This window comes from Hemiscyllium ocellatum, chromosome 22 (assembly GCF_020745735.1).
Source record: "Hemiscyllium ocellatum isolate sHemOce1 chromosome 22, sHemOce1.pat.X.cur, whole genome shotgun sequence".
NCBI lineage: Eukaryota > Metazoa > Chordata > Chondrichthyes > Orectolobiformes > Hemiscylliidae > Hemiscyllium > Hemiscyllium ocellatum.
This window is the reverse complement of record NC_083422.1, coordinates 36,065,796-36,081,288: the sequence shown is the minus strand read 5'-3', so window position 1 is coordinate 36,081,288 and position 15,493 is coordinate 36,065,796. Positions and strand designations below refer to the sequence as shown.

General features: G+C 40.0%; 1 protein-coding gene across 1 annotated transcript in view; it reads left to right on the top strand.

Moving 5' to 3' along the window:
• wdr11 (WD repeat domain 11) overlaps positions 1-14,871 on the top strand; it is a 112,450-nt gene extending 97,579 nt beyond the window's left edge. Inside the window, exons 26-29 of the mRNA XM_060842073.1 lie at positions 1,445-1,542; positions 5,661-5,806; positions 11,735-11,815; positions 13,802-14,871. Coding sequence (XP_060698056.1) covers positions 1,445-1,542; positions 5,661-5,806; positions 11,735-11,815; positions 13,802-13,958 — 482 coding nt within the window. The 3' untranslated portion in view covers positions 13,959-14,871. The remainder of the gene's footprint in view (positions 1-1,444; positions 1,543-5,660; positions 5,807-11,734; positions 11,816-13,801) is intronic.
• Positions 14,872-15,493: the final 622 nt, after the last annotated feature.

Sequence of the window (15,493 nt, the reverse complement as noted above, 5' to 3'; positions counted from 1 at the left end):
GTTTGCAGACCCTGGTCTGTTGGGTTGTCCACCTGGGAGTCTGTGTTCCTGGCCTCTTGCAAAGTTCCCGTGAAGTTCAGTTTAACCTCAAGCTGCAACGTCTCACTTTTTGATTAGGTATTGCACACCCTTCCATGCTCCACATTGAATTCATTAATTTCAGATATTAACCACCATTCCTATTTTGTTTCTCTTTATTCTGGTTTTTGGTTTGTCTGTTCTGTATTCCTCTTAATTTGCTTTCATTTAGGAGCTTTTCATAACTCATAACTTTTCACACCTCCTCCAGACACCTTTTGTTTCTTATCCCATCATCATTCCAGATGTAGGTTTGCTTGCTGAGCTGAAAGGTTCATTTTCAGACGTTTCGTCACCACATCAGGTAACAAGCCCCGAGAAAAAGAGCAGGAAATGACATCACTACAGGAAATTATATCACCAACCCAAAGAAACCTAAACATATAAATGGAAAGCAGGAATCATCAGCAGTGCTTTGTCTGGAGGCTCACTGATGATGTTACCGAGTATGGTAACGCAACATCTGAAAATGAACCTTCCAGCTCAGTGAGCAAACCTGCATCCAGAACCTCATCCTCAGCTACAAATCTTCTCAAAACTCGCAACCATCATCATTCCATTTGGCGCTGCATTATCTATACTTTCACCATTTATTCTTTCCTGTCTTCTAACTATCATGCACCTTTGTTTTTGTTTTTTCCAACTCCTTTTACATGCTTTAAATCCATTACATCTCAAACTTTTCCCAGTTCTGATGAAAGGCCTAAAATGAACCAGAGGCCATCCTAAAGTAAACCTAAAATGTTAACTTTTAGTCTCTCCTGGAGGTCTGGATTTACGATAGTTCTTCATCTCGTTATCATGGTGAATCTAGGTCATGCATTCTCCATGGCTTTAATGTCCTTTCTGAATTGCGTGAGTTGGTGCACAAATCTATTCAAATACTTTCTACAGGGCATTGCACAATGGAAAGCCTCCAATAAAAGTAAACATCGTGTATTTCTTGATTTTAAAAGAATTCTAATCTTTTAGAATGCTGTTGGCATGAAGTAATTAACAGTTAACAGAATTAATATAAATACTGTTGCTTGTTGTCATGACTGGGAAAGGTCTAGGTAATTTTTAAATTTCGTTTTGCTTAAAACATTGGGCTCATCTTGAACCATCAGGCCTGATGTTAGAGTTCTCAGGAAGGGTCATTTGACCTGAAACATAAGTTCTGATGTCTCTCCACAGAAGCTGCCAGACATGCTGAGCTTTTCCAGCAATTTTTATTTTTGGACCTGAATGTAATTTTTAAAAAATGTTTTGAGGGAATCTGTTTTAATTGTTCATATCTGTAAAGACTTTCTGATGAATTGATTATGTTGACCTGATTTGAGGGTTTTCAGTGCCCTGAGTATTTCTGTTTTGGTAATTCTTGCAGAAGGAGTCCAGCTGCTTTGCCTGATTGATAAAGCTGCAGATGCTTGTCGATATTTGCAGACCTATGGAGAATGGAATCGAGCTGCGTGGCTTGCAAAGGTACATAATTTATGATTCATTTGGGATACAGCAAAACAAATACTTATACAATACATTTTCTGTCCCTTCTCAACTTCCTTGGCCCCTCTGTTGCATGCAATATCGCTGACCGTCGCTTCACCAGTTTGACCGTGCTGTTACCTAGTTGTTTTTATATATAGACACCCCATTATTTAAAGTGCCTTGCATGTTTATTCACTGCAGCCCATCAAATTCTTTCTCTTTAGATAATTATCCAGTTCCTTTTTGAAAGTGACAATTGAGTCTGCCTCCACCCCACACTTAGGCACTGCATTCCAGACTAACTGTTTATTACATCAGTCGCTTGTTCGTTATGACGCCTTTGGCTGTTTTGCCATTCACCACAAATTGATGTCCTCTGGTTCTTGACTCTACCCCCAACAGGAGCAGTTTCTCAGTATCTATTCAACCCCTCATTATGTTGAACGCATCTGCCAAATTTTTTTGCAGCTTCTCTTCTAGAGGGAGAACAGCTCAGCTTCTCTAACCTATCCATGTAACTGAGACTCCCTCATCCCTGGAACCATTCTTATAAATGTTTTCTGCACCCTACTGGCTTTGCATTCTTCCTAAAGAGCAACCCTGAAGTGACACACTATTTCAGTAGAAGCTTAATCAGTGTTTTATTAAGTTCCAATATAACTTACTTGCTTTGGTTCTCTGTACTTCTATTCATAATAAAACAGTATCTCATATGGCTTATTAACTGTTTCTTAACCTGCCCTGCCTTTCGGTTGTCTGTAACCGATATTTCCAGGTTAATCTCTTGTTATTGCCCCTTCAGAATTTCATCCATTATTTTATGGTGCCTGTGCTGGTTCTTTCTAATGAAATATATCATTTCGCACTTCTCTGCTGATGATGTGCTGCACTATCTATTTATGTCCTCCTTCAAACTAAGATAAGTTGCAATACTCTTCAAATATTGTTTGAATATTTCACATATTTCAGATTTCAATCATTTCTTCAATTTAAATATCAACAAAACTGAAGCAGTTTTTAGAATTCCTTAACCAAGGCCTAGATGCCATGATGTTGACCACTTCAACCTTCCAGTGCCACCTTAAATAAAGTTGCATGTTGCAGACCCCTGCCATTCTGCTAAACGGCAAGCTCAGCTTCATTCTTCATATCTGCTTCTTCATTACATTTACTTCCATCCATCTCAAAAACAGCATCTATCCTCCACATTTATTTCCCTGCCTAAACCTTAGACATTGCCTTGATCACCTCAAAACTTGACTTTGCTTGCTTTTTCTAACCAGTGACCCTGATTGAATCCTTATGTAGCTTCTGTTTTTGTCCAGAATTTCTGCACATCCATTAACCACAAACTCTACTAGCTCTCAAAGCCCTAATTAACATAGAAGTGCTTGACCTTGCTTAAAAGTCTGACATGATGGGCTGAATGGCCTTCTACTGCACTATCACAATTCTGTAATGTCTTTCAGAGCCCATGTTGTCTTTGTGTTGATGTATACTTTTCTTTCATATGCAAATCCTCCATTCCAATCTTTTCACTTGCAGATGCTGACACTGTTATGTCTTTCCATATTTTTCTTTTTAGTTCTAATAATTGAAGTGCTCTGTTCATGGGTAAGATTTTGCTCCATTCTAAGGGTGGCTCATTGTCTGCTGATGCTTCACACTGAACTCTTTTGCTTGACAACTTCTTTTATGTCCAGTGATTTTGCATTACCATTCATTCTCAGATGCAGGATAGGGAAATAGGTATTAAGTCTACTTTGCCAGGACAGAAACAATGCTGCTCAATGCTGCTAATATTCCACATATTAGCTGTCTAGTCAACTGAGCTTAATCACCTTCTCAAGATGTGATTGTACGGTTTCGATTTAAACAGTTCTATCTGAGGTGGCGATGGAAATCGCAGCAGAGCAACAGCACAGCTTCACATGGCCAACAATTGAGACTCTCAGTCTGGCTGAGACTTCATGCCAAGCACTTTAAGAACAAGACGTTTTTGTTACTTTTAGCTCTTTTTTTGCTTCCTATTTGGCTCTTTTTCTCTTGTTTCTGGTGGTTTTTTGTTTAAATTACTGTTTTGTAGCTAAGGTGGCACCAGCGAATCACGACACTGTACATTTTTCACTCTACTCTTGTATTCTTATGTTCGAGTGCAGTTGATGATAAAGGCCAATGCTAAATCTAATTAAAGATATTCAATACTATTCATTGGTCAGCTCAGTGTCACTGACGATCCAACACAAAAAGACAGGAAATGTTATGAAAACACAGCAGGCCAGGCCACCTTGTTGAAGAGAGAATCCATGTTAACGTTTCAGATTGATGACCTAATGCTAAAATCTGTTTTTCTCTCTTCACCAGATGCAGCACGACCAGCTGAGCATTTCCAGTATTTTCATATTTTCCACCAGGCTGCAGTATTTTGTTTGTGACTAAAGTCTGTCTTTATTTTATTACTCGAACAAACCAGATGCTTTGAATGACGTACTGATTTCAAAACCATAAGTTACAGGTGCACAATTAGGCAGTTCGGCCCATCAAATCTGTTTCAGCATTTGATCATGTCTAATTAAAAGTTGTTTGGTACTTGTTTTGATTAAAGTTCTATTCAGAATCCAGTGACTGAACAAAATACACTCTGTTAGTCACAGATTTATTAGCGCTTTTAATTATTTCAGGGCATGTTTGTATGCAAGCAACAAAATTGACCTGCCTAAGATTAGTGTGTCATAAAACTTGTTACACATTTATACGAATCTGAAACGCAATTTTCAAATATTTATTCTGTCAATGTGGAAAGGCTGCTTTTTCGTATTGGAGTCGGTGAGGTCTGCATTCCTGATGGAAGGGCTTATGCCTGAAATGTCGGTTTTCCTGCTCCTCCGATGCTGCTTTTCCAGCAACACTCTCTCAACACTGCTTTTTCATATTGGTGCTTGTACGATAGCTAGTGAAAAAAAATGGTATTATTATAAATTTAAATACATTATATGTTGACCAAGATTATATATTATTCTGGTCAGTTAGTCTAGAGAAGTACTGAATGCCATAATCAATGAAGAAGATGACTTGTATTTTAGGAAAATGGGTGATCTAATCCTGAACTTATATGGAAAACTGCAGCACAATGCACTTCATATTAATTTCCTGTAATTAACATACTTCACACACGAGCATATCAGCTTGCTTATATAAAATCCCCATATGAATGTTAATGTGGATTCTCCCTCCAGCAATCTCACTATTTGAATTAATTTTAAAATATATGTTTGGCCCTTTAAATCTTTCTTGAAAATATTAAGTCTATATATGCTAATATTTGAAAAGTCAGATTTTAAAGCATAATTGTGTATTTAATATTAATATTTACTATTTATATTAATTATTTTAATAAATATCATTTAATAATATTATGAAAACTACTGAGAATTTATTGCAGATTGCAAATACTGATTTATTTGTAAATAAATAATTCTATTTTCTATTTAAGTGTAAGTTCAGTTTTATTCATTATCTGCCAAAATTTCATATCTCAGTAAATTGTCTAACCTTTTAAATACCATGTTACCATGTTAATGCCATGTCATCATCTTGAGTTAAACATTGGGAAGGTCAAAGCTATGGCCTTCAGCCCATTGTGCATACTCTGTCCCCTAGCTATCGACTCCATCCCTTACTGGTCTGAACCTGAGCAGACTATTTGAAATTTTATCATATTTGACCTCAAGATGAATTTCTGTCTAAATATCATAGTATTACTGAAACCAGTAGGCTGCTTTAGGCTGCTCCTGTGAAATCCTTTTGTGTGAAGGGCACTATCTAAATACAATTTACAGGTTGGTTAGCTAAGTTGGCCGTGAAGTTAATTTCCCGCACTGGCTGAGGCTATCATGAAGTAATTTCCTTCTCAACTCTCCCCTCACCTTGGGCATTGTGACCCTCGAGCCGAGCAACCACTTGTCATCTCTATTGAGAGTAAACGCTATGGTTTGGTAAGATAACGTGACTTTACAAATACAAGTTATTTTCAATGTAACGTGCATCCTTTTGTCAAGATACTCGGGGATACATACCAGAAAAGTTCTCCTATTCATTCTATTTCTTTAATAAAGGTCCGGCTAAACACTGAAGAGTGTGCAGAAGTACTGAAACGCTGGGTAGATCATCTGTGTTCACCTCAGGTAAACCAGAAATCAAAGGCGATCTTAGTCCTCCTTTCACTGGGCTGCTTTAGCAAAGTTGCAGAAATGCTATACAGGTAAGAAATGTGGCTTTCATCAAAACAAATTTGATTGTGTGCACCTGTATTTATTGAGAAAACTGGTTGCTCAAGGAGTTGTACACGGACAAGGTGCTTGGGTTTCTAAGAACAGAATTTAAACTATAAATTCAGATGAATATAATTTTAGTTATTGTGAACAGTTTATGGATTCATATCTGCTTTTGTTTTAAGTGATTAAAAGAAGGAAGCATATGTCAGATATAGACAGCAGAGATCGAGTGAATCCTTGGAGTGTAAAGGCAATAGGAGTATACTTAAGCAGGAAGTCAGGAGGGCAAAAAGGGGACATGAGATAGCTTTGACAAATAGGATTAAGGGAAGTAAAAGGATTCTATAAATACGTTAAGGACAAAAGGGTAACTAGGGAGAGTATAGGATCCCTCAAAGATCAGCAAGGCAGCCTATGTGTGAAACCACAGGAGATGGGAGAGATACTAAACAAGTATTTTGCATCAGTGATTAAGATGGAGAAGGACATGGAAGATATAGAATGTGGATAAATAGATAGTGACATCTTTAAAAATCTCCATATTACAGAGGTGGTGGTGCTGAATGTCTCAAACGCATAAAAATGGATAAATTCCCAGAACCTGTTCAGGTGTACCCTAGAACACAGTGGGAAGCTAGAGAAATGATTGCTGAGCCCCTTGCTGAGATATTTGTGTCATCGATAGCCACAGTGAGGTGCCGGAAGACTGGAGGTTGGCTAATGTGGTGCTACTGTTTTAAAAAAGTGATAAGGACAAGTCAGGAAACTATAACCGATGAGCTTGACGTCGGTGGTGGGCAAGTTGTTGTAGGGAATCCTGAGAGACAGGATGTACAAGTACTTAGAAAGGCTAGGACTGATTAGGGGTAGTCAGCCTGGCTTTGTGCGTGGGAAATCATGTCTCACCAACTTGATTGAGTTTTTTAAAGAAGTAACGAAGATGATTGATGAGGGCAGAGTGGTGGACATGATCATTATGGACTTCAGTAAGGCGTTCATCAAGGTTCCTTGTGGTTAGCAAGCCAAAAATGACTTAACCAATGTCCTGCACAGCTGCAACATGACCTCCCAACACCTATACTCAATGCTGTGACCAATTAAGGAAAGCATACCAAACACCACCTTCACTATGCTATTTACCTAAGAGACCACTTTGAAGGAACTAAGAACCTGCATTCCAAGGTCTCTTTGTTCAGCATCACTCTCCAGGACCTTACTATTAAGTATATAAGTCCTGCTCTGATTTGTCTTTCCCAAAACTGTAGAACCTTACAGTTAATTTAGAACTACAAGTCATGGGTTTAGGGTCAGAGGGGAGAATTTAAATGGGACCTCAGGAGCAATTTTTTCATGCAGAGGGTGGTACATGTATGGAATGAGTTGCCAGAGGAAGTGGTGGAGGCTAATACAATTATAACATTGAAAAGGCATCTGGATGGGTATATGAATAGGAGGGGTTTTGAGAGAGATGGGCCAAGTGCTGGCAAATGGAACTAGATTAATTTAGGATATCTGCTCAGCATAGACGACTTGGACCGAAGGGTCTATCTCCGTGCTGCATATTTCTATGACTCTAAGTACTTTAATCTCCTTGGACTAGAGAACGTTAAAAGGAGATTTAATAGTTGTTGAGTGTTTTGATAGTTAAAAGACTAAAAATATCTGCAGTGGCAGAAATGTCAGTAACCAGACGGCACAAGTTTAAAATGATTGATAAAAGAATTTAAAGTAAAATGTTGAAAGATTTATTTAGTGCAAAGGGTTGTTTTAAATTTGAGTAAGCTGGATGCACTGCTCAAAAGATAGTGGAAGCAGATTTAACTATAACTCTCAAAGAAATTGGGTAAATAATTAGTAAAGAGACATTTTTTTGTGTTATGAGGTCAGAACAGTGTGTGGAACTAACTAGGCAGATCTTTCCATGAGCTCACATAGATATATTTGGTCAAGTAGCCACTTCCTGTGCTGCGCCATTCTGTTGTATTATCATTTAAAAGTTATACTTGTAGTGTATGCCATCTACAAGACGCACTGCAACAATTCAACAACACCTTCCCAACCTATTGGTATGTACAATCGAAAGGAACAAAGACCAAAGATGCACGGGATCAACATCACTTGCAAGTTCTCCTCCAAACCACGCACTGTTCTGACGTGGGATGATGTTATTGTTCCTTCACTGTTGCTGGGTCAAAATCCTGGGACGCCCTTCCTAACAACACCGGGTGTACCCACTCTGTTCCTAACAACACCGGGTATACCCACTCCTTTCCGATCCACATCAGGGGTACCCCACTCCTTTCTTAACCACATCGGGTGTACCCACTCCTTTCCTAACAACACCGGGTGTACCCACTCCTTTCCTAACAACATCGAGCATACCCACTCCTTTCTGAACCACATCGGGTATACCCACTCCTTTCCGATCCACATCAGGGGTACCCCACTCCTTTCTTAACAACACCGGGTGTACCCACTCCTTTCCTAACAACACCGGGTGTACCCACTCCTTTCCTAACCACATCGAGCATACCCACTCCTTTCTGAACCACATCGGGTATACCCACTCCTTTCCTAACATTACCGGTGTACCCACTCCCTTCCTAACAACACCGGGTGTACCCACTTCTTTCCTAACATCACCGGTGTACCCACTCCCTTCCTAACAACACCGGGTGTACCCACTTCTTTCCTAACAACACCGGGTGTACCCACTCCTTTCCTAACAACACCGGGTGTACCCACTCCTTTCCGAACCATATCGGGTATACCCACTCCTTTCCTAACATTACCGGTGTACCCACTCCCTTCCTAACAACACCGTGTATACCCACTCCCTTCATAACATCACTGGGTGTACCCAATCACTTTCTATCAACACCAGGTGTACCCACTCCTTTCCTAACAACACCGGGTGTACCCACTCCTTTCCTAACAACACTGTGTATACCCACCACCCTCCTAACAACACTGGGTGTGCCCAATCGCTTTCTATAACACTGGGTATACCCACTCCTTTCCTAACAACACCGAGTGTGCCCACTCCTTTCCTAACAACATCAGGTGTATCCACTGCTTTCCTAACCACATCAGGTGCACCCACTCCTTTCCTAACAACACTGGGTGTACCCACTCCCTTCGTAACAACACTGGGTGTACCCAATCGCTTTCTAACAACACCGGGTGTGCCCACGCCTTTCCTAACAACACTGGGTGTGCCCACGCCTGTCCTAACAACACTGGGTGTGCCCACGCCTTTCCTAACAACACCGAGTGTGCCCACTCCTTTCTTAACCGCATCGGGTGTACCCACTCCTTTCCTAACTGCATCTAGTGTACCCACTCCTTTCCTAACAACGCTGGGTGTACCCACTCCTTTCCTAACCACACCGGGTGGACCCAATCGCTTTCTAACAACACCAGGTGTACTCACTCCCTTCCTAACAACACTGGGTGTACCCTCTACTTTCCTAACCACATCGGGTATACCCACTCCTTTCCAAGCCACTTCGGATATAACCACTCCATTCCTAACAACACCAGGTGTACCCACAACTTTGCTAAAAACACCCGGTGTGCCCACTCCTTTCCTAACAACACCAGGTATACCCACTCCTTTCCTAATAACGCTGGGTGTACTCACTCCCTCTGTAACAACACTGGGTGTACCCACTCCTTTCCTAACCACACCGGGTGTATCCAATCGCTTTCTGACAACACCGGGTGTACTCACTTCTTTCCTAACAACACCGGGTGTGCCCATTCCCTCCGTAACAACACTGGGTGTACCCACTCCTTTCCTAACCACATCGGGTATAACCACTTCTTTCCTAACAATGCCTGTTGTACCCACACCTTTCCGAACCAAATCGGGTATACCCACTCCTTTCCTAACAACGCCGGGTGTACACACTCCTTTCTTAGCCACATCGGGTGTACCCACTCCTTTCCTAACAACACCGGGTGTACCCACTCCTTTCCTAACAACACCGGGTATACCCACTCCTTTCCTAACAACAATGTGTGTGCTCACTCCTTTCCTAACCACACCGGGTGTACCCACTCCTTTCCTAACAACACCGGGTGTACCCACTCCGTTCCTAACAACACCGTGTGTACCCACTCCGTTCCTAACAACACCGTGTGTACCCACTCCTTTCCTAACAACACCGTGTGTACCCACTCCTTTCTAAACCACATTGGGTGTACCCACTCCTTTCCTAACAACACCGGGTGTGCCTACACCTGTCCTAACAACATCGGGTGTGCCCACACATTTCTTAACAACACCGGGTGTACCCACTCCGTTCCTAACCACATCTGGTGTACCCATTCCTTTCCTAACCGCATCGGTGTACCCATTCCTTTCCTAACCACATCGGGTATAACCACTCCTTTCCTAACAACACCGGGTGTACCCACTCCCTTCATAACAACACCGGTTGTACCCAACCGCTTTCTAACAACACCGGGTGTGCCCACTCCTTTCCTAAACGCTTCGGGTGTACCAACTCCTTTCTTAACCGCATCGGGTGTACCCACTCCTTTCCTAACAACACTGAGATTACCCACTCCCTTCGTAACAACACCGGGTGTACCTAATCGCTTTCTAACAACATCGGGTGTGCCCACTCCTTTCCTAACAACACCGGGTGTACCCAATCCTTTCCTAACCACGCCGGGTGTAACCCACTCCTTTCCTAACAACACTGGGTGTACCCACTCCTTGCCTAACAACACCAGGTGTGCTCACTCCTTTCCTAACAAAACCGGGTGTACCCACTCCCTTCCTGACCACATCGAGTGTACCCACTTCCTGCCTGACCACATCGAGTGTACCCACTCTTTTCCTAACTGCATCGGGTGCACCCACTCCTTTCCTAACCACATCAGGTGTACCCACTCCTTTCCTCACAACACCGCGTGTACCCACTCCTTTCCTAACAACACTGGGTGTACCCACTCCCTCTGTAACAACACCGAGTGTACCCACTTCTTTCCTAAGAACACTGGGTGTACTCACTCCTTTCCTAACCATACCGGGTGTACCCAATTGCTTTCTAACCACACCGGATGTACCCACTCCTTTCCTAACCACGCCGGTTATACCCAACCGCTTTCTAACAACACCGGGTGTGCCCATACCTTTTCTAACAACACCGGGTGTACCCACTCCTTTCCTAACCACGCCGGTTATACCCAACCGCTTTCTAACAACACCGGGTGTGCCCATACCTTTCCTAACAACACCGGGTGTACCCACTCCTTTCCTAACAACACTGAGATTACCCACTCCCTTCGTAACAACACCGGGTGTACCTAATCGCTTTCTAACAACACGGGGTGTACCCACTCCTTTCCTGACAACACGGGGTGTACCCACTCCTCTCCTGACAACACTGGGTATACCCACTCCTTTCCTAACCACATTGGGTGTACCCACTCCTTTCCTAACAAAACCGGGTGTACCCACCCCTTTCCTAACAACACCGGGTATACCCACCCAACTTCCTTCCAATAGGAAGGAGACCAGAATTGCATGCAATATTCCAAAAGTGGCCTAACCCATGTCCTGTACAGCCGCAACATGACCTCCCAACACCTATACTTAATACTCTGACCAATAAAGGAAACCAACTGCTGCCTTCACTATCCTATCAACTCGTGACTCTATTTTGTGAAAGAAACTTCTTAATAAACTCCTGAATGTTAGTAGAGTCAAAATTTAAGCTTTTGTGAGGAGATTCTGCACATTGATGAGCTACAACTAGATTTTTTGAACTGTGGAATTTATAAAATTGATTTTTAAATACTAATTCTTTATATTTTTTAATATTCCAGTATTTTTTCTATTTTAATGTAGAAGCTATATTTACCAGAAATATAATCATGTACACTGTTTCTCTACGTTTCAGCATGCGATATTTTGACCGGGCTGCACTCTTCTTGGAAGCTTGTCTTAACTATGGGGTTATAGAAATAAATGAAAGTACAAATATCCTTTGTAGGTTGAATGGTTCAAAATTAATATTTCTGTCACAAAATCATATTTTCATTGTTGTAATGACACCCATTTGTGTCTTTTATGACCAAAGATACAAACTGAGAATGACTTCATTCCAACTTGATCACCAAATGAAAAGTCATTTACAATGTTCAAAATGTTAAATAATTTCAAGACTTTTCATCATACTTCCTGCACAGAAAATCTGCTTTGCGTGAATTTTCATCAGTTTTGACTTGTCCCTCCTTGTCCTATATATTAAAATAACATGTACCTTTTTGATAACATTTGCTATTTTGTATAATTCTGTTAGGTTTCCTTAGATGATTCCTTTCAGGATTGTCTCTTGTTTCCCCGGTGTTTTATTGTTTAGCATTACAGATCCAGGTCTGCTGTAGATATTCTTTGATTAGTCAACTTTTTCACTTGGGTGACTTGTGATCATAAACAGTCTATTTTATTGTAATGGGTATTGAGTGCCACTGCCTTGCTTCTATTTTCATGATTGCGTAATCTGAATTGGATATTTTTGTGTTTTACTCAATCCTTCAAACTCTTCAGAGGTGGTTCAAACAAGCAATCATTAGTTGAAATACGTAATCTGAGCATAAAATGTATACTTTTTTCAGAAAGTATTCATTGTATGTTTATCCAATGTGCATTTAGTCAGAGAAAGAAGCCTTTTCTGCTTTGCAGTTGTATCAAACCTGGTATAGGTTCCCCACCAAGCAACTAAATCAAAACCAATGCTTTTCTTAAACTCTTTCACCAGTTGGTCTGTATACATGTGTTAATGTGGGAATACATTTTTACTGTGAATTATCTCACAAACTTTCTTTTCATAAACATTTTTCCATGTTTAATAAATTAGCATTGAGTTTTATTTAGAATATTTGACCCTCAAAAATATAAAAGTGTTGAATTTAAATTGGTTACATCTAAGTGAGGTATATTTTGTTGTGTTCTTGTTTTAGGTTTGGGCGAGTGCAAAAGTTTAACCTCAGCGTTTGCATACATACCCCATTACAGCATGTTGCTATTTTTCAAACTATATATTGTATCTACATATCCCATCAAATTTCTCAAAAGTTTAAGTGCCCAATTTGCACCAAGTCATAAGGAGACTCATGTTCAAGGCTCATAACTTGTACTGGAGTTACAGATTCACCTTTATCCACTAGTTTTACTTAAGTTCCTAGGTGCTAGCTTTCATGTAACTTGGCTTTGTTCACAATGAAGTTCCAAAATGATTTGAATATAACTGCTTCAACCTGTTCCTCATAATATATTGTTGTATGTCTCGTTTATAAATCTGGAAACCCAAGTAATGCACATTTACCCTGTTACATAAAAGTGAGTTTTGAACTGCATTCATTTTAATGTGGAAGAAGTTTCTATTTGTAAGGGTCACTGGAGCTTGCTATCCTGTACCAAAGTAACCAATCAGATAAAGGCAATAACATAATTAGGCAATCTATTATTTTTAAAGGAAGGAAATAAAGGACAAGGCGATAAATTGGGATTAAATGTTCCCTGTTGCAGATCCATTACGGATATATTTAGCTTCCTTCTGTATTTAATAAAATGAAAAGTAGTAAACAGTAAACTACTGTTAAACTGAAAAGGGTTCTTTAGTAATGTGTTTATAGAGTTGCCCAAAATACAGCACATTGTAGTGTGCTGATTGGATTACTACATGTGAATTGAGAACTTTAAAACTGATTCCTAAATCACAGCATTTTGAGTGCCACAACTTGGTTGTATCTTTACATACTCCTGCTTAAAGAAAAACGTAGAATAGGTTCATAATTATTCTTACAGGATTATCGTATTGATTTAAGTGTGTCTACAGAAAATATTTCTGACCATAGTTACTTTTGCAATAATATCTTGAATACATGTCTGATGATCCATGCTAAAAAAATGTCGCACAATACTGATGGTGCTTTAAAAATGTTTTCCTTAATAAGAGTTCACAGAAACTTTGCAACGCTGTATATGCAGATTATGCAAGGTACTTAAAGATGCTGAATTTACAGGAAGGGGCAATTCTGTTTGCCACAAAAGCAGGCGATGCTGGAACTGAACTACTTAAGGACTTGCAGCACAACAAAGAAGATAAACCAATCTCATGACTGTTACCTTGAAATTAAATTGGCCCTCCATAATTTCGAAGATTAATTGAACCAGTTGGTGGCTAAAGTAGAGCACTTTGAATATTGTGTTGCTGTCTCCAGTTGTGCAGTCTGAACAAAATACATTCCAGTTATTACTTCACAGTGAAAATCAGCAAAAAAAAACAATTACAACAATAATATCTCACCGTAATGCTTTCTGGCATGTGTAGTCTTTTGATACAGGTTTGCCTTTCTTTGCGTAGGATTCTCACATTAATGAAAAATTTGGGTAAGTTCCTCTGTCTAATATAACCTTGGCTGTATTATTTTTAAGCTCCTCATGGACAACCACAGAGAAGGAAATTGTCCAGTAATCGTCAGGATTTGTTTTAGATGCAGAAGTTCATTTCTGTAATTAGACAAGAGATGTGAACAGCCTATGTGATCAGAATTGCACTTAAGTCATATTGTTTAAGGATATACGAATAATTTTGTTTGTTGCTTGAAAAACTAGATTTATTCAAATGTGAAATGTGTATAAGCAATTTATAAAATGAGGTACAAAGTATCTCTTGTATATAATTCAGTGTTTAGTTTGCCATAAAATGCTGATTCTAAAATGTACTAAAGACATGAAACAGAGCTACGATGTGAAGATTGCACATTCAAATGGGGTGGACACAGAAGCAGACAGTGACAGTATCACAGAAATGAAATAAGCAGGAGAGTGGGTGGTGGTGGATGAAACAGTCAGGTATGAGAAAACTGTTCTAAAACAGCGTGATATAGATGACATTGACCAGGACACACCTTGAACATCTCGGCTCAAGATAAGATAGTGAGGGAAGGAGGATGCTGGGAAATTATATGAACATTACCCAGTGGTACCCAGTATTGTACTCAACATTGAATAAAATACTTTTAGTCTGCAGTGTTGATTAATTAATTGTGTTCAACTTTGTCTACAGATAGTCTATCCACTCCTATGTTATACATGATATATATTAAGACAGATCATAAATGGTTTAAATATTTTCCTTTTTGTTGCCATTACAGGTCATTCCTGCAAATGGGAAAGACCAGGATACCTCTTAAATGTGAAACTGCTTGATCCCTCCCATCTTGTGCAATTTAAGTCCCACACAAGTATCCCTGAGGTGCCCATTTTGATTCTTTATTTTTACTGGAGGGGAATAAAATCGACTAATAAAAGCACTTTTGTAACCATGAATATCACAAAACATTTGCACAGCCAATACATTACTTCTGAGTCTCAATTACAATGCAGGTAAATGTGGCAGCCAGGATGCACATGAGAAGATCCCACAAACAGCAATGTGATGCATTAGTAGGGAATCCATGTGTGTGTGTGCACGCGCGCAAGCACAGTTTGGAAAATGACGTGAAATCTTTATGTCCATCTAAGAAGACAGATGGGACTTTGTTTTAAAATCCAAAAGATCAATCCTGCAATAATGCAGCTGCCGTCAGTGTTATGCGGAACCTATAATGCAAGTCTCATCTATGAGGTAAGACTAACACCCCTACCCTCT